The sequence below is a fragment of the Heptranchias perlo genome, chromosome 1 (genome assembly GCF_035084215.1).
Source record: "Heptranchias perlo isolate sHepPer1 chromosome 1, sHepPer1.hap1, whole genome shotgun sequence".
Classification (NCBI taxonomy): Eukaryota; Metazoa; Chordata; class Chondrichthyes; order Hexanchiformes; family Hexanchidae; genus Heptranchias; species Heptranchias perlo.
In genome coordinates, this window is record NC_090325.1 from 50,887,641 (window position 1) to 50,911,619 (window position 23,979).

Sequence of the window (23,979 nt, forward strand, 5' to 3'; positions counted from 1 at the left end):
CCGCACTTTAGGAAAGATGTGAAGGCCTTAGAGAGGGTGCAAAAAAGATTTACTAGAATGGTTCCAGAGATGAGGGGCTTCAGTTACGTCGATAGACTGGAAAAGCTGAGGTTGTTCTCCTTAAAGCAGTGATGTATAAGAGGAAATTTGATAGAAGTATTCAAAATCATGAAGGGTTTAGAAAAAGTAAATAAAGAGAAGCTGTTCCCATTGGTGGAAGGGTCGAGAACCAGAGGACACAGATTTAAGGTGATTGGCAAAAGAACCAAAGGTGATGTGAGGAAAAACTTTTTTACGGAGCGAGTAGTTATGATCTGGAATGCGCTGCCTGAAAGGGTAGTGGAAGCAGATTCAATGTGGCTTTCAAAAAGGAATTGGATAAGTATTTGAAGGGAAAAATATGCAGGGCTACAGGGAAGAAGCAGGTGAATAGGACTAACTGGATTGCTCTTGCAAAGAGCCGGCATGCGCTCGATGGGCCGAATGACCTCCTTCTGTGCTGTAACCATTCTATGATTCTCTTATAAAATCCCCATCATTTACAGGAAACCTCTGCAGATGACTTTGCTTCATAGCACACCAGTGTGTTCTCTCCATAATCTGCTGCCTTAAGTCAAAAAAAGAATGATACTTAGCCTCCTGGCCCTCCATGGCATCGAATTTCCCTGGCGAGGCTAGCACCAGGCATCGACCTCACAATGCAAAGTTAAAATAAAGTCACAGTCTGATTGACACCAGACATTTGAAACTCAATGAGGCTCTTGGCTGCTCGGGGCCAGAGCTTCGCTGGATGGCCAAAACACACCGGCTAAATTAGCAAGGGCCCGGTGAATTGCGCACTGCCACCATTTCAACGCCCTGGTCTAGTTGGCTTTCGTATCAAGGACAACTCCCGTAAATGGACCTCGATTCTCCGATGAACCAGAGTGTGTCTTTACCTGCCTCATGTCAAGGTAAATGTTGTAAGACCCCGGTGCCATTGTACTCTGCCCTTGGGGATCATAAGCATGTTGGAGACAGGCTCCCTGACCTCCGCTGGGGAATTGAGCCAGATTGGGGGTTTGCTGCTGCAGGCCCCACTAATAAGTACGAGTAAATTTCACCTCCATTAACATGAAACTGCCATAACCTGTAGCAATAGCGTGATCACCGCCCAACCGCTGAAGCATATTGGACCAATTGTGGTGTTGACCAAGTGCCCAGTCCGGGCCGACCTGGCGCCAAGAGCCTTTTTAGCTGGTGTGTTTTGGCCAGTCAGCGAGGCCTTGGCCCCAAGCAGCTGAGAGCCTCATTGAGTCTGCCGTCAATCAGACCCTGACTTTATTTTAACTTTGCATCGTGAGGTCGACGCCTGGTGTTAGCCTCGCCAGGGAAACTCAGTGCCATGGAGGGCCAAGAGGGTAAGTCTCATTCTTTTTTTTTTGACTTCAGGCAGCAGGATATGAAGGGAATCCACTGGAGTGCTATGAAGCAAAGCCATTTACAGAATTTTACTGTAAATGCAGGAGATTTCGTAAGATAAAACCAGGCAAGTACTGTGCAAGTAGATACTGGTCAGTGATAGTAAATCTATGGAGAGTCACCTGCTCCTTTAATGATTAGGAGCCTAACCCAAGAATTGTGAAATGTTTGAATTTTCTGATTTTTTTTGTACACAAGTACAATATAGGATGGGATACAGAGTACAGTTTGCACAGTCTGTTACCACAGTATGTAAATCAGGCAACACACCCAGTTATTTCAAGGTTAAGGTCAGGTCCCTTATAAGTATTATACAAATTATAGATTGTGAGTCACAGTTTTGTAAAAGTGTAGGAATCATGGGTCATTTTCTCATTCACACCTTAATAAACTGTACCTGTAAATAAATGATTTAGGAAAGTGGGCGTGGAAATGATATAATGCCTTAATATGGGAACAAAAATTAAATGATTGATGTATCATTCAATCTCCCTTTATTACTACTGTAAATAAACTGTTCGCCCGCCCAGCGGTTAAATCACCCGAGAGACTTAACCACCGAGGTCCTGCAGCTTCCAATTTTACTCGGCTCTTCTGAACAAGTGGGAAGGACCATTGGCAGAGTCCTTCTTTAAATATGCAGATCGGGCTCCGATTGTGTCACTGGGGCCTGACTGATAGTTTAACGAGAGGCCTCCACGGGGAAGTCGTTGCCACTTTCCTGCCAGGCCAACCTAGCGGGAAGGGGAGTTGGGGCCATAAGACTTTCCAGAAGAGTGCTCCTCCAGCCCCACAAAGAAAGTTTAGGCCTCCCCTGACTCGGGCTTCCCCTCCCTTCCAGTTGCAAGGCCCTCCTGAGCCCCCTCACTGCGACTTACCTGAGTGCCGGGGACCGTTCCTTCAGTCCCCGGCGGCGGCCTCTTGCTGCCCAATATTCCACCCTCGCCCACTGGCCAGTTGCTGCTTCCTGCCAGATTTAGACGGGAACCTGACTGGGCCTATGCAGATGAGGCCTGCTGAGGTCGGGAGGTTAGCCACCCACCTGGACCCCCCACCCCTCACGACTCCCGCCCCAAGTTAAAATCGGGGCTTAAGTCATACATGCCTGAGATGCGAAGTTCAGATGTCACGTGGTCAGATGTCACATGATCAGATGTCATGTGGTTAGAACATCTTGCGAACAAACCTCCAGGAGTGCCTCCAACCAAAGTTGGGAACATTAGCCTGAGGTGTCCTGAGGCCCTTCCCAGCCAAATTGAAAAATGCCTGTACAAGTTTTCAGCTCCCAATGTTGCCATTCTGTCTGCAGATGAAAAGTATTTGAACCCCTCCAGAAAGATTATGGTCTCAATATTAACCCCCCCATGATGGGCAAGAGAGGGTCGGTGGGAGATCAAAGCTTTAAAAATGGGGAACATGTCCCCAACACGCCATGCATGTCTTTTATATGGCGGCGGATATTGTGGCGTCAGAGTGTCCCACCTTGGAGAGGCGGGACACTTCATTAACATATTTAAAGTGGGCTCCCTCAGTGCAATTGGGAGTCCGGTTTAAAATTCACTGCTGCTGCATGGGTTTCCCAGGGCTCAGGAAACCCGGCAGTGAAAGGGAGGCGGAAGCCGCTGGCTCCACAAGCACTTCTTATGGGCCCGGAGTGTACCCCCGGACCCTCAAGGAAGCCTTCTGCCTCTCCCCTGCGGTCGCGGCCTCTCTCTTCCCCCTGCCGTGTTTGCCATCCTCCCCCCACCAAACCCCAATGGCCTCTCTCTCCCCCCCAAGTCCCAATGATCTCTCTCTCTACCCTGCCGCGATGGCCTCTTTCCCCCCCCAGCCCCGATGGCTACTCTCTCCCCCCAGCCGCGATGCCCTCTCCCCCCCCCAGTCGCGATGGCCTCTCTCTCCACCCTGCCGCGATGCCCTCTCTCTCCACCCTGCCCCGATGGCCTCTCTCTCCACCCTGCCCCGATGGCCTTTCTCTCCACTCTGCCGCGATCGCTGACCTTCCCCCCTCACGATTCCCGGGGATTGGCCCCAAGCGTCTTTGGCCTCTTGCTGCTGGTTTTCTCTCCCGGCTACCGGCCAGGCTGTCAATTTGGCCGCTGCTGGGTGGGAAACGAATCAAAAAAATGATAATGAAGTCCGGCCATATTCAGCCTGCTCTGCACTCTCCCCGTCTCCCCATAAATATCAGGGCCTAACAGACTGGGTAAGGTTTGGGGCCTTTCAGAAGGCTTCAATTTGAATCCGGCCAAAATAATAAGTTGATGTCTCACTTTAATGATTGTTAAAAGACCCAAAACGGGTACCTTTTTTAGCAACTATTAGAGTGAGACATTTATCGCATTATTTTGGGCTGGATTCAAATCTAGGTCTCAGAGTGTTATAACCCATACAATCGCCCAGTCTCTCTATATATCATAATGTTAAAATCCATATCTGAGAGAGCTCATGAGCACAATGTGGCTGAAATTGTATGGCCATTCCAGCAGACTCTTTCCTGATTTTGGTTCAAGATTAAGTTGTGTACTTCCACCTGGAAAATTGAAAGGTGAGGCCCCCGGAGCCATTGTATTTTCTAAAGGCCTATTACAGAATGGCATAGAAAACTGGGAGGAGGTTATTTGCTTCCTCTCTTAGTCTGGGAATGACAGTAACACATGGGATGACAGGGATCCAGAAGAAACAAAAATGGTAGATGTAAAAATAAAAGGTACATTTTGAAAATAAAAGGTACATTTTGAACTAATCGTTACAAAGGTAAATACAACTACAAATCACATAGAACATCTGTTCACCCGTTCATAATATACACACATTATTTACTCTTTCATTAGGCTTGGGAGTTTTATAAAGATAGAATATTACTTTGTTCATGACTGAGTGACTAAAATGATTAACATTAACCTTTGGGTGTACTAATAAAAGCTCTGAAATTCTGAAGAAGATTGATAATGAAAATAACCATTTAACAGATTTACAGTTTCTAACTCATCCCCTCATATAATACCCAGGTAAACAAACTCTTTTTATGTATTCCTTTTAAACAGTAACTCAAGTGTACAAACCACACCTACAGCTTACTGATATAAAATGGTTTGCAATGTTCAGAATTTACTCATACTCTGTATAAAATCATATTTCTGAATTTGAATAAAAGAATAACAAACATTACCAGGTATTCCCTATCTTTCCCAATCTCTGACAAATTGTAACAGAAGCACAAAGAATTTGTCATTTCCTCAACTCTTGAAATTTGAGGCAACTTCTAAATGGGTTTATGATTTCATTACACAATTAGCACATTCAGAAAATCTCCCCCCAATGAGTCAGAGATAACTGTAGATTGGCAGCTGGGAGTAAATCGCTCCTGATTCTTTTTCCCTAGTGACTAATTTCCATATTCAGTATTTTCAGATCGTTTTTCCTCCCAGAAACCAGTGAGTGAGTCTCATCTGATCTGTAAATGATCAGAGCTGAAACACAAACCGAAGGGGTGAAGAACTAAAAGACGTAATCGTTAGCTAGTTATTTATTTACCCATTCTCCGTGACGATGCCATTGCTGAAAAAGAAGCAAACACAGTCCTTCCGTTGAGTGGTTGGACATGTCTGTAGTTAGAATCCATCATGTGATCGCCTGTCTTTAAACTGGTCTCCAATTGGTTCAGCTGAAGAAAGGATAGGGTAGAGCTTCAGTAACCATTGTCAAATAATTAGAGCTTCAGTAACCATTCTCAGACAAATTAACAGAAAATTAATTTGTAAACTATGTATAGAAACAATAAATTATAGAATCATAGAAAGTTACGGCACAGAAGAAGGCCATTCGGCCCATCGTACTGGCTGAAAAAGAGCTATCCAGCTTCATCCCACTTTCCAGCTCTTGGTCCGTAGCCCTGTAGGTTACGGCACTTCAAGTGCACATCCAAGCACCTTTTAAATGCGATGAGGGCTTCTGCCTCCATCACCCTTTCAGGCAGTGAGTTCCAGACCCCCAACACCCTCTGGGTGAAAAAAATTCTCCTCAGCTCCCCTCCAATCCTTCGACCAATTACTTTAAATCTATGCCCCCTGGTCACTGACCTCTCTCCCAAATAATTGTAATGACCACTATAATGGATTGTTTCTTAGGCTTAATGTTCAATGAATCAACAATATAGTTTAAAGGAGCCAGATTTGTACAGACAAGTGTGTGACTACATCATCAGATCATGGATTCCATGGACCCAATATTAGGAGGGAGGCGGGTTGGCAGCGAGGGGTCGACCGGGCGCGTGGGTAACGCGCCCAGTGAATTCTGGGTGCTCCGCATGCAATCGCAGCTTAATTGAAGGTACTTACCTGTGCTTCCGGGTTTCGCGCTGGAAAGCTACGCAGCAGGCGGACTGCGCAGGTGCATCATAGGCTGTCAGCTGGAGGAGCCCTATTTAAAGGGACAGTCCTTCACTGACTGATGCTGCAGAAAATAGGCAAAATTACAGCATGGAGCAGCCCAGGGGGAAGGCTGCTCCCAGCTCACTCCAGGTCTTACTGGATGGGGTGAGGAGGAGGGGGAGGACAGAGATCTTCTCCCCGGCGGATGGGAGGAAGTGGCCTGCCTCTGCCACCACAGAGGCCTGGCTCCAGGTGGCAGAGGAGGTCACCTGCACCACCAACATATCGCGCACCTGCATACAGTGCAGGAGGCGCTGCAATGACCTAAGTGGGTCAGCCGAAGTGAGTACAGTTACTCATTCCCCTACACTCCGTCTGCCACATCACCGCCCCCACCCCACATCTCCTTCTGCACTGCCAACACAACTCTAGCACGTCACTCCTCACACCCTCTCAAAGCTCATCCTCATCTTACCTGCACTTACTCACCTCGCCAGTACTCATCCCACCACTACCATTCAATCCAATCCTCATACAATCTCATGGCTCTATCTCATACTCACCCTCTCGTGCATCTCTTTCACGGTCAGCCTCACTCAACCTGCCACTACCTGTGCTGCAGCCACAGGGCATGCATCACATATGTGCAGTAGGAAGCGTAAGGCAAACGTGTCGTGAGCATGAAGGGGATGCACAAGGGTGTTTGAGGGTTTGTCATGGTTTTTACTTATATTTGATTTCTGATCAACTCACATTACATATTATATTGTCACCACTACTGCCACGTCTTTGCAAATCTTGTCTGGTTTGTGCAATAATGCCCTTTCCTGAGGATCACAATGAAGACCCACAACTGATGCCACCCATTGTGTCACTGCAGAGTGGGTGTAGGTGTATTTGCAGGGCTCTTTTGTGCAGACGGCTGAGAGACGTCGGCGATGTCCCCAGTGGCACCCTGGAAGGATGCGAAGGAGAAGTTGTTGAGGGCAGTGGTGACTTTGACAGCGACAGGTGAGAAGATGGTACTCGAGCCAGCAGGGAGCAGCTCGGCATGAAGGAGGCTGCAGATGTCCACGACTACATGCCGAGTGACTCTGAGCATCCATATGCACTGCTGCTCAGAGAGGTCCAGGAAGCTGAGCCTCGGTCTGTAGACCCTGTGGCGAGGGTAGTGCCCTCTGCGACGCATCTCTCTCTGCGGTTGCCCTCCCTCCTGCTGTGCAGGTGGATGTGTCACAGCACTGTGTTGTGGAGCTCCACGTGTCAGAGGTGGACGGCGTGGCCGGCGAGGCTGGTGATGCTGTTCGTCGTCCGAGGAGGTCATGACTGCAGCTACGGCGGCCCCCATCTGGAAGATGTACGTTTGAGGGGGTCCGCAAGGTAGGTAAATGTGTCTGAACACCGGGCTAAGTGTGCAAGTTGGTGAATTTTATTGTTAGGAGGAGGATGGTGGAGGCCAAACTTTGTCGAAAGTGACAGAGTGGCCTCCTGCAATGAGTGAGGGTCTCCCCCCACCACCTGTCAAATGGACCTTTGCAGCTGCCACAGGCTGATGGCTGCAACACGTCCAATTCAACTGGGAGTGTTTCCCCCAGTACAAGAAACAGTTTCAGTTGATTGGAAAATCCCACCCCATCTAAAATATCATGTCAATCAGGTCTGCAAATGACCTGAAGTACCTACTTAATTAGTTTAAGTGGGATCCCGCCGGCTTTAATTGCCGGCGGGAGATCGGCATGTGGCGGCTGCGCACGCATGTATGCGCGTCACTGGAGAACCCAGAAGTGGGCGGGTTGGAGCCGGGCTCTGGACCCGCCCCGGGAATCCCCGATTTTCGGAGCCCCCCCGCCACGAACCCGCCGGCTCGGGGGTCCGAAAATCGAGCCCGATGTGTCTATAAGTTTTCAGACTGCTTATTGATGAACCTTACACATACATCAGCAGAATGGCTCCTCCTTTAAGCATATGTCCACTGCTGGTGTATCTAATTATCATTATAAGTCTTTTGGAAAATCAGGTTCCACTTCTGGGTCATGGGTTTGAATCCAACCCAGACTGTTGGGATGAAAAGCTCCCTTTTTTGGATGAAAGGCTCCTAAGTGAAAACTGCTTTATCAATCTGGCTGCAGTTCTTAGTGACGACTGGTTCACAGCACAAAACTGCCCACAGTTTAGCACAAACTGGTGATAAATGGGCACTTTCACTCATTGGGGTGGCTGCCATGTATTAATAAAACCTGAAGTCTGTTAAATTCACTCTGTAGTTGCGTTCGATGCATTGCGATTTGATTATTATGGTATTAAATAGTATATTAAAATTAATTATTATTATTGTTAAGCTATGTTTAAAATAATACTTCAGGATATAAAGATAATAAAGAAGAAGAAAGCAGGTACTCATCTTGATTTGTAACCACACCACCGATTGTTTTAACATGAGGCAGTGCTCGTGTCAGATCACTGGGCTGCTGAATGCACGACTTGCACACATCTTCTCATTCACTATTGCCTGAGTATAAAATGCACTGATGGCACTGGTTCACTATTAGAAATCTAACACCCAATTGCCTATTAGCTGTATACATACCTGTGCTTGAGAAATTTGGATTGTGTCATTGAATATAGTCCAGGTGACAGTCTGAAAGCAGGGTGGAGTTGTCAGAGATCCACTATATCGGAAAAAACGGTGCAGCTGACGGGGTAACAATGTGGTTATATCAAAACCAGGAATGTGTACACTATTACCTAAAATGGAATCAAAGCAACACAGTGGGTTCTGTGCAGGGATCATTTCAAGAAAGATTTAAATGTCAGAAACTGTCTGTACAATCCGAGGACAAATCAAAGATAGGATTTTATTTTAATACACAGTAATTTTGTCTTCATAATCATTTTAAATGATTACTAACCTTCCATCTCAAATCAATCAATGTTAGAAGTGCTTTTAAATTATTCACATCAAATGAACTTAAATCAATTTGAAAAAATTCTAAAATAGAATGATTTAAAATAATGTCATAACAATTTTTTTTAAAATTGATTTATTGTGTGAAATAAACTTGTAATAGGACTACAAAATGCAATCTGATGAGATAAACTACATCAGTCAGGTCTGTTAACATACTTCATCCAAAATTCACACCTTTATGTACATTTCATCCCTGCCAGGTTATGGAAAGGTTTATAAGCAGGTGTGCCGAGTGTTGAATGGGAGAAGATATCTCCTGAGATTTAAACACAGATGTACCTTGAGAACTCCTGTTCTCGTGCTTCGGGCCAAAATATTGGGCGTGACACAGATTGCTCAGGGGAGGATGGGAGAGACAGTGACCAAGAACAAAAAAAGAGAAGCAATACTAAGTGGAAGAAAAGAAAACATGTAAAGTGCAGGAGTTAGAGGAGGAGACATAGCAGCCAGAAAATAGAGGGACACTTGCTTTCTCCACAAGAAGGAAGAATCAGAGGCCAGTCACCTGAAACCACTCCCAATGCCTCATAAGAGCTGGCTAAAGACCAGAATAGGCAAAGAGCCAGGAAAAAATTCCAGCCAGGCCTCTTGGTTGGGGAATCTGCATCACAGGAAGACTAGAGGTTGAAAATAATGTGATAAAATAATAAGATGTATTTCAAGGAAAAGCCATTGAGATTTAAAAATATACGCGGACAGCATTGTCAATGCTTTATATTACATCAGAACTAACAGCTAACAGCACCTGTTAGTTTTGACTATAGCCTTATTTAGCTGGGATGAATGTATCTAACCTTTGTTTAAAAGCCCTTATATCTGCTGCACATCAGTTAGTTTGTCAGGAACCAACAAACCAAACAAAATGTACCTGAACAAGAAAAAGTTCTGTTGATCTTAATGGAAATTCAGTGCCCCATCTCATGGCTATTTGTGTCAAAGGTAACATGTGGAATTTACCATCAGCATTCTTAACTACCCTGCACTCAATAACAAACTGCTTTTAGCACACAGCAAGCTGATCACAGGCAGTGGAGCGTGAGTGACACTATCAAAAAATGTATGTCTGACACAGCAACTGTGTCAGTGTTTCAGTGTGTACACAAAACAAAAAGTAACAAGTTTACTTTCCCCACTCTCCAATCTGTTTCCTCTGTCAGACATCCTGTATATTTAGAACCCGCTTGCCCCGCTTAACTCTAACACCTACAACACAAGGGACTCCTGCTTCTTCAACCAAATAGGAAGTAGTGCATTGTCGGGCAGGATTTCTCAGTCTCATTATCTGACCACTTGGCCAGGTTTTAGGGCAGACAGTCAGTTTTTTGAGTGAAAGTTCTAAAATGTAACCTGGACATTATTTTACCCTCTTGCTCATTTTTGGACTTGGAAAAAGATGGCAATCCTAATTATCCCATCCACACAGTGCGGCTCACTGAAAGTTTATGGGACTAAGCAGCCATTGCATCAAAGCAGGTAGTCTATAGCTGGCTCCAGAAATAAATACAGTGCAGATATGACCAAATAGTTTACAGTTTCAACATAATGGCCCTGAATTTCCATGGGGGTTCGCCTGATCTCTAGGCGTAACTTTGGTGAGAGATATGCAGAACCTCTGGAGAAACAGTATGAATGGCTGAAAACTAAGTTATGATGGGAATTCATGGCCAATAGCCTTAAATTAGAAATTAATGGAAAATTTTTGATGCAGTTTAATAGCTTTTATTATGAAAAATATGTGCATGTACTGGGCTATTCAGAGATATGATAGAATAAATATGAAATCTTAATGGATTTAAAAATGATCACCTTTGCCATCAATAAAACTCCTAGGGTACGATTTTAAAAGTGAAAAACGGGTGGGTTGGGGACGTGGGGGGCATTCAAAATTGCAACCATTTCAGACCCACCCCCAACCCACCTCCAACCATCCATTTTCCCACAGTTTCCGATTTCAACCCTGGGGGGTCGGGATTCCCGGGCCTCCTCTTCCATGCCACGTGAAAGGAGGTGAGAAGGCTCGAGACTAACAGGCAGGTGCCTTTCTGGCAGCGACCTCCCAATGATCGCGGACCTGCGCCCCCGATCTCCGCCCTCCCCCCAAACGATCGCGGAACCCCGACCCCAATCCCTGACCCCCCCCCCCAACGATCACGGACCCACGACCCAAATCCCCGACCCCCGCCCAACGATCGCAGACCCCCGAACCCGATCCCCGCCCCCCCCACCAACAATTGCGGACCCCTGACCCGGATCCCTGATCCCCCCACCAACGATCGCGGAACCCCGTCCCCGATCCACCCCCAATGATCACGGACCCCCCGATGACTCCCGATCCCAAAACCCCCCTCTTGACTGATCCCCGATCCCTCCCTCTATGACTGACTTCCCCGTGACCCCTGTGCCATCCCATGCCCCCTTGCCAACCCGTGCCCTGTGCCAACCTATGCCCTGTACTTCCAGGTTTCCTGTCCACAATTTGACCCCCTCGCCCCCTTCCCACTCAGAATCAAAATCATGCCCCTATTTTTTTTGCTTTTACACCTTCTTAAATCAGTATCCCAGCCTGCTTCTGTGGTTGTTTGCCAAAGTAAGGGTAATTATACTAAGCCCACATAACACCTCTGGGTGTCCCTATCCAACTGCAAGTTCTGGAGGAGGAAGAGGAGGATTAGAGGAGGCATGGACAGCAAGGCACTGAAGAAGGAGTTACCCCTACCATGTATACTTGTCAAAGTATGTCTACCTTGTCATGTTTGAGGAGGTCTTGCAGACTCTACAATTAACCAGGAGGCCATGACAGAGCTGCCATTCCTTCAGCTGTTGGTCACTCTCTCAGCATGAACAGAGGTCTGTGTGGGAGCAGACTATATTCCAATAATGAGGTTGTTGAAATCTTATTTTATGCTAGCCTCAATATGATTCCCTAGCATGGTGAATCTAGACAAACTAGATTGCTGAAGATCCGAGGGTGTCGATTTTAAATACGGCCTGCCAGCATAAAGGAGGTGGTGAAAGCCTGCAAACTTTGCTTTTGCTTTAGTGTTTAATTCGCGGCCACATCTCTTCCAGGAATGCCCCACTTTGAAGAAGTTCTGCCCTTCTCTCCGACGGGATTTCCGTTTTGTCTCATTTACCATGTTCACCTTTATTGCTTTCTGTTTCCCTTCTCATATTTGATCAGATTTCTTCTAAAACTCGACCGATTTTGTTTCTTAACCTGTCCCGTTACCACCCTCCTTGACTTGCACCATCATCCCTTTTGTCATTTAATCACTCCTGCCCTCCACCCTATCAGAGACCCTCCCTTTTGTTCTTTCCTCCCCTCTCCTCCACCCCCCTTCCCCTGGCTCTGTACTTGCTCTAAAACATTAACTCTTTAACACCTTCCAGTTTTGACAAAAGGTTGTCGACCTGAAACGTTAACTCTGTTTCTTTCTCTACAGATGCTGCCTGACTTGCTGAGCTTTTCCAGCATTTTCTGTTTTTACCCCCAACACTGAACCCTTATCCATGTTTTTGCCACCTATAGATTTGATTCCTCCAATGCTCTCCTTACTGGCTTCCCATCCTCCACCCTCCGAAAAATCCAACTTGTCCAAATCTAACCTGCCATATATATCCCATCTTGCACTAAGTCCCACTCGCTCATCATACATATGTCCTTGCAGATCCTACATTCCCCCTGAGATGATCGCCTTGGAGACCTCTTCAACAGTGGGCCCATTTGAAAATGACAAGAAAGGCCCCTGTATAAGAGCTGCATGAATTTCTCTCGCAGCTGACAAAGGATTCTTTTCTGCTGATCAAATTGCTGCAGCCGGGGCCCTTCCTCCTCTGTGACCTCCATGACCATACCACCTTACAGGGTGAAGTTGTGCACCAAACAGCGATAATCCTGGAAATTCAATGGGCTGTGCCTTTAACATGAGAATGGTATGCCTGATGATAACTCTTGTGGAGGCATGCAGCTCAGTTCATCTGTGCTTTGCAGATGTTCATGGACTGCACAGAGGTGTCATGAACCGTGGCTGCAGAGGATCAGTTGGGAACCACCCTGTAACTTGCTTTTCAGAATCAGACATTGGTGCTGCCATAGACTGCCTTTTAAAACCCAATTTCCATTTGCTACTCAGTACCTAGCAACCCCAGTTTATCTGGGCGGGTGAATGAAACAGAGTAAAATGAGCGGAAAATCTGATGTATCATTATTTATTAATTTCTCATCTAAAAACTGGCAGTTTAAAACCACTATTGCAGAATCAGAACAGGGGAAAATTGTGAACATCAGATATTATGGATCTGCACCCAACCTTCCAATCAGAAAAAAAACAGCCACACTGATTGAAAAATCGGAGTCCCAAAGATTTGCAACGTAGGTATCATAGACTAAAATTGTATGGAGCAATTTTCAGTTGCAGCACGTTATTTATGCCTTGAATCTGAATGGATTTTATCATAGTTGGCTGTCTTCCCTTTGCTGACTAATGCTAAAGAATTTCCGTAATCGTTTTGGTTCTTAGTTTTCTGGTGGCACTGCATGGCACCCCACACCTCTAAAGTTATCACATACCTCTGATAAGTTAATGTGAACTAACTCCACAATAATTGATCAGATAGAGCCGCCAACAAAAGCCTTGGCAGCAAGGCCCAAGGGAGCAGGGGCACCAGAAACACGTGGAAACCCAGCCGAAAAGCAACATGTCCCAGGAGAGCAAACAGCAAGGCCTGGGGTGACAAGTGCTGAGGGAATGGGAACAGCAAGACCATTGTTGGCAGAACTAGGTAAGTGATGGCAGTAAGGTCTCAGTGGCAGAACATAAAGATATCTTGGCTAAAAATCTGTGTCTCTTCCATCACACGCCCGCTGTAACAGCGGCAGGAATGCACCAGAAGGGCCAGGAATTAGGCCAGGACCCAGATGCACCTGATGATTGGGAGGAGGCTGATAGGGTGTTAATTGGCTGGGCTAGATAGATCTTGTTTTTTCTGGATAGTACATAGCTGAATATCTTTCTCCACTTAAACACTTTGTAGGTCATTCCATTTATTTTCCTATATGCATATTTGTGCTTTTTCCCCCCTCCCCTTTCCCCTCGTTCTGTTCCTTTTAAAGATGCTGTTCATCTGTACTATCTTCCAGTTCCGAGGAAGAGACCAAACCTGAAATATTAAATTGTCTGTTCTCCTCACAGGTGCTGCATGACTTGCTGAGTGTTCCCAGCATTTTCTGCTTTTGCCTCACATTTCCAGCATCTGCAGTATTTTGCATTTTGTATATACCCGAAGGAGTTGGAAAGTTGGGTGCAGACACACGGAGAGTGTGGGGACAGGACAACCTGCTGGCAGGCCCAGTGACAGGCCACCAACTAAGAGAAATTAAATTTTCATGTTTTTGATTAAATAACAGCACGCACAAATTAGGGCATGTCACTGCCAGGAATCTGCATTCAAAAGATTTCAAAAAAAGGTGTTGGTGCTTTGATGACCTTAGAATTAGTTGAACTCAATGTGACCTGCTAATTTGGCAACAATACAGAGATAATCCCAACTACGTAGAATTTGCATTCCTCAATGTAAGAAGATGAATATTTTTCATTTTACACATGATAGGTCGATTGTGTAAACAATCAATTACCTTCTTCAGCAATGTCTTGAAGTTTACCAAAAATGTGATCATAATTTTCATTATCTTGTGGTCCAACCTGCAACATAAACACATTGAGACTGTGTAAAACTCTGGCAGACAGGACACTGTGAGAATTTTATTTTGTGCTCTAATCAGTTAAATAGATAATATATGTCAGGTACTGACATCTTACAGAAAATAAACCATAGTGTAGTGCCAGCGGCAAAGACATGAAAGGGTTTCTTTTCCTTGATGTACGTCTTTTTATTTCTTTTAAGTTTGATTTCATATTTTGTTAATTCACTGTGTGAAGTGGCCTCAAATCAGGAGAAATATTATGAAAAATTTACTTCTGATAAGCGTAAGAAAATATATATCAAGAGCAGGTTGTATGTAAAAAAAATGAGCTGCATTACCAAATTAATATTTTTCTCAAGATACAGTGATGTCATTGTGAACAAGATGTGGAGATGCCGGTGATGGACTGGGGTGGACAAATGTGAGGAATCTTACAACACCAGGTTATAGTCCAACAGTTTTATTTGAAAATCACAAGCTTTCGGAGGCTTTCTCCTTCGTTCACCTGACGAAGGAGAAAGCCTCCGAAAGCTTGTGATTTTCAAATAAAACTGTTGGACTATAACCTGGTGTCGTAAGATTCCTTACAATTGTGAACAAGAATATCTCGTCACTTATACTTGACTGAACAGGATTCAGTTCCAAGTACTTTTTCCAAATTTTTAATTGTCTCTTTTAAGTGTAGGAAGTAGTTGCAGTGAAACATTCCTGTCTCTAGCTTTATCTCCATATCTGGTAAGGAAACAAATATGACTGGGCTAATGCCAGTCTGTAGTCACGACTCCTCCGGGAAACCAACGTAACTCAATATAAAACTTTACAGCTAGATTATCCGAGTCTTGCACAAAGCAGAGGGACCGTGATTCTCCGACATGTGTCGTGGCACGCGAGGTACCTCACTGCTTGCGAGGACTCAGGGATGTGGTCTACATTCTGAAAATGCAGGCTTATACACTCCTCAAGTTCGGCCGTTGAAGAACTCGGCCCTTTGTGCAAACCCCTCCCCCCCACCCCACCCATACAGTAGACTCAACACTAATCACGTCCAGTCATTTCAAAGCAGCAACTAACAAAGCAACAGAATGCTAAGTTATATTGAAAAAATACTAGATATATAGGGCTGATTCTGTGATCCAGTGGGGAACTGTACCTGAAGGAAGTACAGGGTCAGAGTATGGGCTACAACATTGCAGGTCTGATTCTCTGACCCACATTCCCTGTGAGCTCAGCTTCCTACTGGGAGCGCAGAATCACCTCGTATGAATCTGAGACCATCATGCTGATGTTGTATAATGCTCTGGCGTGGCTGCATTCAGTGTTAGTTACTGAGACACAAAGGAAACATCTAAGCCCTAGAAGCAGTGCAGAGAATGGTCACAAGGCTGATCCCCAGTATCAGAGGACTGAGAAAAGGTTTGAAAACCTTGGACTCTTAACATTTTAAAGAAAGCGGACGAGAGGGGACTTTATACAGGTATGAAGTGGAATAGAAATGGTTGATCCTGAGTTCTATTTCAAGTTGAACAATGACGATAAGGCAATTGCACACATTACAAACTGATAAAAGCACATTCAGTATTGATATCACAGAGCATTTCTTCACACAAAAGGTCAATTAATATCTGGAATGGTTGTCTGGGTAAGGTAGAAAATGCAAAACGCTGGAGTCATTCAAGTGTCACTTGGATGCTGTGATGGGGTTTCTATGGAAGGGTGAATCATATATGTTGAATAGCAGCACTCATCTGTAATTATCTTTGTGACATGAAAGCAGTAGAGCTAGTCTGTCAGGGATAAGTTATCATAGCACTTTCATACTGATTTTATGGGCCCAATATTACCAGGGCGGCGGGTTCGCGGCGGGGGTGGGGGGTGCGATTCGTGCCCGGTGAAATCAGTCTGCCCCGCGCGCAATCGCAGGCTGATTGGATCCACTTACCTGGTCTTCGGGGTTCCCCGCTGCTAAGCTGCGCGGCGGGCGGACTGCGCATGCGCAGTAAGGTCTGTCAGCTGGAGGAGCTCTATTTAAAGGGGCAGTCCTCCACTGACTGATGCTGCAAGAAATAGGAAAAATTACAGCATGGAGCAGCCCAGGGGGAAGGCTGCTCCCAGGTTTAATGATGCCTCACTCCAGGTATCATTGCATGGGGTGAGGAGGAGGGGGAGGGACAGAGATCTTCCACCCAGCAGGCGGGAGGAAGCGGCCTGCCTCTACCACCAGGAAGGCCTGGCTCGAGGTGGCAGAGAAGGTCACCTGCACCACCAACATATCGCCCACCTGCATACAGTGCAGGAGGCGCTGCAATGACCTAAGTAGGTCAGCCAAAGTGAGTACACTTACTCATTCCCCTACACTCCGTCTGCCACAACACCGCCCCCAACCCACATCTCCTTCTGCACTGCCAACACTACTCTGTCACATCACCCCTCACACCCACTCAAACCTCATCCTCATCTTACCTGCACTTACTCACCTCGCCAGTACTCATCCCGCCACTACCACTCAACCCAATCCTCATACAATCTCATGGCTCTATCTCATACTCACCCTCTCATGCATCTCTTTCACAAACAGCCTCACTCAACCTGCCACCACCTGTGCTGCTGCCACAGGGCATGCATCACATATGTGCAGTAGGAAGCGTAAGGCAAACGTGTCGTGAACATGAAGGGGATGCACAAGGGTATTTGAGGGTTTGTCATGGTTTTTACTTATATTTGATTTCTGATCAACTCACTTTACATATTATATTGTCACCACTACTGCCACGTCTTTGCAAATCTTGTCTGGTTTGTGCAATAATGCCCTTTCCTGAGGATCACAATGAAGACCCACAACTGATGCCACCCATTGTGTCACTGCAGAGTGGGTGTAGGTGTATTTGCAGGGCTCTTTTGTGCAGACGACTGAGAGACGTCGGCGATGTCCCCAGTGGCACCCTGGAAGGATGCGAAGGAGAAGTTGTTGAGGGCAGTGGTGACTTTGACAGCGACAGGTAAGAAGATGGTGCTCGGGCCAGCCGGGAGCAGCTCGGCATGAAGGAGGCTGCAGATGTCCACGACTACATGCCGAGTGACTCTGAGCAAGTTGGTGAATTTTGTTGTTAGGAGGAGGGTGGTGGAGGCCAAACTTTGTCTAAAGTGACAGAGTGGCCTCCTGCAATGAGTGAGGGTCTCCCCCCCCCAACCTGTCAAATGGACCTTTGCAGCTGCCACAGGCTGATGGATGCAACACGTCCATTTCAACTGGGAATGTTTCCCCCAGGACGGGAAACGGTCTCAGTCAGTTGCAAAATCCCAGCCCTCCTAAAATAACAGGTCAATCAGATCTGTAAACATGCTGAAGTACCTGTTCAAGTACTTTAAGTGGCACCCCGCTGGCTTTAATTGCCGGCGGGAGTCCCACATGCGGGGGTTGCGTGCGCATGTCAGCGCGTCAGCGGGGAACCCGGAAAGTGGTCGGGTTGGATCCGGGCTCCCGACCTGCCCAGGGAATCCACGATTTTCGCAGCCCCCCCCCCCCACCAGGAACATACCCGATCGCGGGTGCGAAAATCGAGCCCTATGTGTCTAACCTTTTATGCAACCCCACCCCCCCACCCCCGCCCTTTGCCCCATCATTGGCAGCTGTGCCTTCAACTGCCTAGGCCCTATGTTCTGGAATTCCCTCCCTAAATCTCTCCACCATCCTCTTCTCCTTTAAGACTCTCCTTAAAACCCACCTCTTTGCCAAGCTTTTCATCACCCCTCCTAATATCTCCTTCTTTGCCTTGGCATCCATCTACTTCTGATAATCCTCTGTGAAACACCTTGAGACATTTTTCTGCATTAAATGTGATAGATAAATGCAAGTTGTTTGTTATTGTTGTTATACATGATTTACCTTGGCAAATGTAAAATTATATTTTCTCAATACTACTTACATCACCAGCATAAAATTACAAGAAAGTTGAGTATAATTTTAGCCAGAATTCTGTAAAATATGCGAAGATTGCTTCTTGACTTCTAACTGTTTAAGTAACAATTTTACAGCAATTATTTATTACCACAGGATGTTTGCCACACGATTATACTTAAAAAGACAGGGGCACTGTGGTCTTTGACTGGAAGTCCTGGTGCTGCTAACAGCAGTCCTTAAATTAACCATAACTAAAATGTGACCAAAACTGTAACTTGTGAGCTCATGTACACTGTGATCAGTGTTCCCAGATTACTATCAGATTTTCATTATAGAACATGACATTACCCATTGGGGCACAAATTGCTCCCGAAATAATGGAGGAGCTCAACAGCGCTCTCTGTTGTTAGTGGTGAAATGAAGGAGCAAGTTCCAGCGTTCGCACATACGCAGTGAAACGCGAAAATCCGAAAGTTGCTCCTCGTGGTTCACCATCGATATGACAGCTTCGAATTAAAGGGACATCACACGCTGCAATCAGAGAAATCATTGAAAAAGCTCCAACTTGCTTATCTGCCCGGCTGGAAAGTAACTAATTACACCACCAAACAGGTACACTTTAAAATACCAGGTCTAAACTAAGTTTTAAAAATGTGGAGTCTCATATTACTTCTTATTTTATTAGTTTTTGGTCATTAAAAAAATGTATTGGTCGTATATTTTTCAGTATGCACACATAAATGAGACTGTACCAAGAGTTAATTCACAACTATGTGGGACCAGAAGTGGGTACTTTTTTACTATTATTGAGAAAACAAGGTTAAAATCAAGACCCTTGGTGAAGAGCACCACCAAGATTGAAAGTAGTGAGGGAGGGATGCAGTAGTTAAATGTAGCCAAGCGTAGGTTTTAAAAGCCTGTAGATTGCAGGAAAAAGAGATAATAAAGTTCAAGAGACTGATAATAAGCACAAAATAAATGGAGCAGATGGGGGGAGAGGGAGAGATTAAAAAATTTATTGATAAAAAGGAATCTGTTAAAAAGAATGAGCAAAGCCCAGCCTTGGCATGTTGATGACACCTTACCTGAAAAAGCACTGCCAGCACAGCAAGACCATCAGTTTCCTCTGCTGCGTCTTTCAAACTTCCATATTTAGCAGCATAATGAACAACGTGCATCTGGAGCAATAATAGGTACAAATTACCACTGCGAAGATTCTAGTTATTGGGTTAATGCATATTAATGTAATGTGTGTGTTTGATTCAGGAGGTCTGATCATCATTGGGTCTAAAAAGAGTGGCTGTATTGTGCAGCTGCAAATTCTGATGAACTGCTATCTCATGTCCAAGCCTAGCCAGCAATTTCTCCTGTTATTCTTTTATCTGCATACACAAGTACATGCTTTTTATAACCTGCCATAGGGCCATTCCAGTATTCGCTCACTGATGAGTGTCAGATAAGCCATGACCCTCATGGTGTTCTTGTTCAGGCAGCCTCTTATTACTTACATGGACTATTTCACCTCAAGATTCGTAGGCCCTGATTTTAAAGTGGGGACAAGAACGGAGCGTGTGATCCTCAAAGTGGAAGGCGAACCAGGGGAGTCCATCTTAATGGCCAGGCCTCATTTGAATAAATTTTCCCGGAGTCCCACCTGAATCCGGCCAGATCCACTACCGGGCCAGCAGGTGGGAGTGGGAGTTCGGCAGCAGGAGGCCACAACTGGGGACCCATGGGAGCAATCCCTGGCCGTCAGTTGAGGGATGGACTCGAGGTGCAATTGGAGGGGAAGAGTGGCAGCCTGGGGCAAGGGAGGCCCAAGGCTTCCTTGTGAGGCCTGGAAGAGTGCTCCTCCTGGTCCACAAGGAAACATAAAATTACATTTTTCAAACTTACCTGCTGGGCCTCTTCTAGCTGACGATCTGGCCTGATGGGAAGGCTGTCACTGCTTCCCCGATCAGGCCTTCAACTGATATTGCAATCTCTGAATATTTCAGGAAGGACCTCAGTTCCTTCTTGCAGGTGTCCCGCTCGCCTGCTCAGGTTAAGAGCAGGTTAAGATCTCAGAGGAGGTAAATGACTGGCCTTATTTTAACTGCCACCGACCCCCCCCCCCCCCCCACCCCGCCTCCGGCCCGGTTTCCGCCAGGCAGGGGAGCTAAAATTGGGGCCATAAACTTGTATTTTACACTGCATCCTGTTTGAGGAGTGCAGCATATGTGCATGGTTTCCTGTTTTCACTTTTAGACCAGGGAGCCACTATCCATAGGCACTGTGGTATCTGCTTTTAACTGGAGCCAGAAAGCAAACTTTTCCCTGTATTTACATAACTAATACTGGTTTCCTTATCCTGCTGGCAGAACCATATGCTAATATCTTCCAAATTGAAGGAGACCCTGTATTTGCAGTAAACTGCACGCTATAGTGTAAAAGCAGCTTTTACCACAAATTCTGGTGCATCAGATGCTCCTTAATGCAAGGTTTACACTCTGAAAATCTGAGGTGTGACTAGTGACCTGGTATCATCTACGTAATAAAATGCTGGAAACATTCAGCAAGTCAGGTAGCATCTATGGATGTTTCCCTCTTCACAGAAGATGCCTGACCTGCTGAGTATTTCCAGCATTTTCTGCTTTTATTTCAGATTTCCAGCATTTGCAGTATTTTGCTTTTTTATTCACCTATATAATGCTGGCCCACTGGAGGTTGAATGGTCACAGGTGGTGATTTTTACATTGTGAGATGAATAGACTAGCTTCACACTCAGTAGAACATCTATATTCAGAAAAAACCTTACCAATCTCTACTGGAACTCCTTTTAATATTCCCTCCAATTTTAGCAAATTAGCAAACTGCTTGGTGCAATTATACTACTAAGTATATACAACTTAAATTGCATTTAGCACAAAATTGTAAGCATTATTTCACCGGATCATGATTTCAATTATAGATCAATTTTCCTTGTATTATTTTTTTGAAAAAAATGAATGCAACGTGAAATCCATCTCACCTCCAATAATGATTAACAAAATAGTCACTGACTTTTGCAAACAAACGCTCATAGTATTACCTCAGCAGAGTACTGGGTACCATCCACTGTGTGTTCTGATCCTGGAATGGTTCCTGAACCCCAGTGAAAATGCAGCTGAGCGGCTACGTATTTCTGTGAGAAACCACTGCTTATGCTCATTGAATCTGGGAGTGAAAGTTTAACTTGAGGAGAAACAAAAACAAAACAATGTTATCACCCTTTGCTACTAAAACCAGATTGAAACCATACCTGACTGCTCTTGCACACTTCCTAACGAAGTTATGTAGCAGTATTGATGGAAGCCTAGAATTAGACCATGCATCTGCTTCAGGCTTGGTATTGTAGGTGTTTTGAGAAAGGCTAGAGTGTATGTTATCAGAAAAAAAATAAACAAGATGATTGCTGCATTGGAGTAAGAGGTGTAACACAGAATTCATAAAATGTTCACCAACTGCTCCATTTTCATTCTCATATTTTGAGCCATTTTGCAGACTCTTGAATGTGTTATAGTTTTTATAACACTGTACCCAATTTTTATTCAATATGCAGTGGCTTGATTAAATTTACAATTCAAATAGATTTCCTTCAAAAGATACTGTGATATACACCATATATCAGTGACAAATACATCATTAATTTGTAAAAATGTTTATTTACTAGTCCCCCTCCAGTGGTGTTACTCATGGGGCGTGAAGACCAAGTGTAGCCTTCAGGTGAAGCAGGATTAGAGGGCAGTGGATAATTGGATCAGGAAAGGCCGCTATCCCCATTTTAAACTTCTACATTCTCTCCTTATATTGTATAATGCTTTGGTTTTATATGACAATTCATAGCTAAATAGCAAAACTTACAGCAGAGAAGTAGAGTTGATTGGACCTCAACACAGGCTGTCTGCAATACAGGCTGAGGAGTTGAGAGACATAAAACTGAGCAGTTACAGCGCCACCACTGACAGGAGGGTGTAATAACAGCGTGACACGTTTACTTAGGCAGCTACCATTATAAATGTGAACATAGGAATTTAGCCTGGGAAAAGTTAACAAGAACAAGTAAGGCTTAGATTAGATACTTTAGAATTGACACGTGGACAGGGACAGGAGGGTGTGACTGCGAGTGAGGCAGGTACGGGGATCCAGGAGGTAATATTGCAGGAGCCTTAGCCCCTGTGCTTGTCCAATAGATTCGAGGTGCTGGCAACCCTTGTGGACAAGTGCGGGGACTACGGGGAGGACGGGCAAACTGACCACGGCGCTGTGGTACAGGAAGCCGTTAAAGTGGGGGGAGTAAAAAGGAAAGTGGTTGTAGTAGGCAACAGTATAGTTATGGGGATAGACACTGTTCTCTGCAGCCAGGACCCTGAGTTCTGAAGACTATGATGCCTACTCAATGCCAGGGTTAAGGACATCTCCTCTGGGCTGGAGAAGAACTTGAAGTGGGAGGGGTGGATCCAGTTGTCGTGGTGCACGTAGGTACCAACGACATAGGTAGGACTAAGAAAAAGGTTCTGCTGAGAGAGTTTGAGCAGCTAGGGACTAAATTAAAAAGCAGAACCACAAAGGTAATAATTTCTGGATTATTACCTGAGCCACGAGCAAATTGGCACAGGATCAATAGGATCAGGGAGATGAATGCATGGCTCAAAGATTGGTGTGGGAGAAGTGGGTTTCGATTCGTGAGGCACTGGCACCAGTACTGGGGAAAGAGAGAGCTGTTCCGTTGGGACGGACTACACCTGAACCATGCTGGGACCAGAGTTCTAGCGAATCGAATAACTAGGGAGGCAGATAGGGCTTTAAACTAAATAAGGTGGGGGGAGGGTCTCGGTGGAAAGAAACCTAGACTGCTATAGAGAAAAGACATGGAAGCAGTGCAGGAAAGTGACTGGGGTAAGGATAACCAGATTTTGTCAGGAAGTCGACAGAGCGTACAAACAAAAGAGTGCACTAACAAATAGGGTCCAGGTAAGAAAAATGGCAATAAGACAAATAGGGCCATAGTGCAAAAAAATGTTCAGATGTCTAAAAATGTTAAAAAGTTAAATCTAAAGGCACTGTATGTGAATGCAAGAAGCATTTGTAATAAGGTAGATGAATTAACAGCGCAAATAGATGTAAACAGATACAATATAATTGCGATTACGGAGACATGGCTACAGGTGATCAAGGCTGGGAGCTGAATATCCAAGGCTATTTGATATTTAGGAAGGACAGGCAAAAAGAAAAAGAAGGTGGGATGGCGTTGCGAGTAAAGGATGGAATCAGAGCAATAGTGGGAAAGGATATTGGCTCAGATGTAGAATTAGTCTGGGTGGAGTTAAGAAGCACCAAGGGGCAGAAAACACTGTTGGGAGTTGTTTATAGGCCTCCAAACAGTAGTGGTAATGTAGGGGATGGGACCAACAGGAAATCAGAGATGCATGTAACAAGGGTACAGTAATCATGGGTGACTTTAATCTACATATAGGTTGGCCAAACAAATTAGCAATAATACCATGGAGGATGAATTCCTGGAGTGTCTACGAGATGGTTTTTTAGACCAGTACAT

General features: G+C 45.2%; 1 protein-coding gene across 2 annotated transcripts in view; it reads right to left on the reverse strand.

Moving 5' to 3' along the window:
• Positions 1 to 23,979, reverse strand: part of ca9 (carbonic anhydrase IX) — a 92,945-nt gene that overhangs the window by 30,693 nt on the left and 38,273 nt on the right. For both annotated transcript variants that reach the window (XM_067985046.1, XM_067985037.1), the window contains exons 4-8: positions 21,475 to 21,617; positions 19,490 to 19,582; positions 14,438 to 14,504; positions 8,422 to 8,579; positions 4,999 to 5,128 (exon numbers count right to left, since the gene is read on the reverse strand). In XM_067985046.1, the coding sequence (XP_067841147.1) occupies positions 4,999 to 5,128; positions 8,422 to 8,579; positions 14,438 to 14,504; positions 19,490 to 19,582; positions 21,475 to 21,617 (591 nt within the window). The remainder of the gene's footprint in view (positions 1 to 4,998; positions 5,129 to 8,421; positions 8,580 to 14,437; positions 14,505 to 19,489; positions 19,583 to 21,474; positions 21,618 to 23,979) is intronic.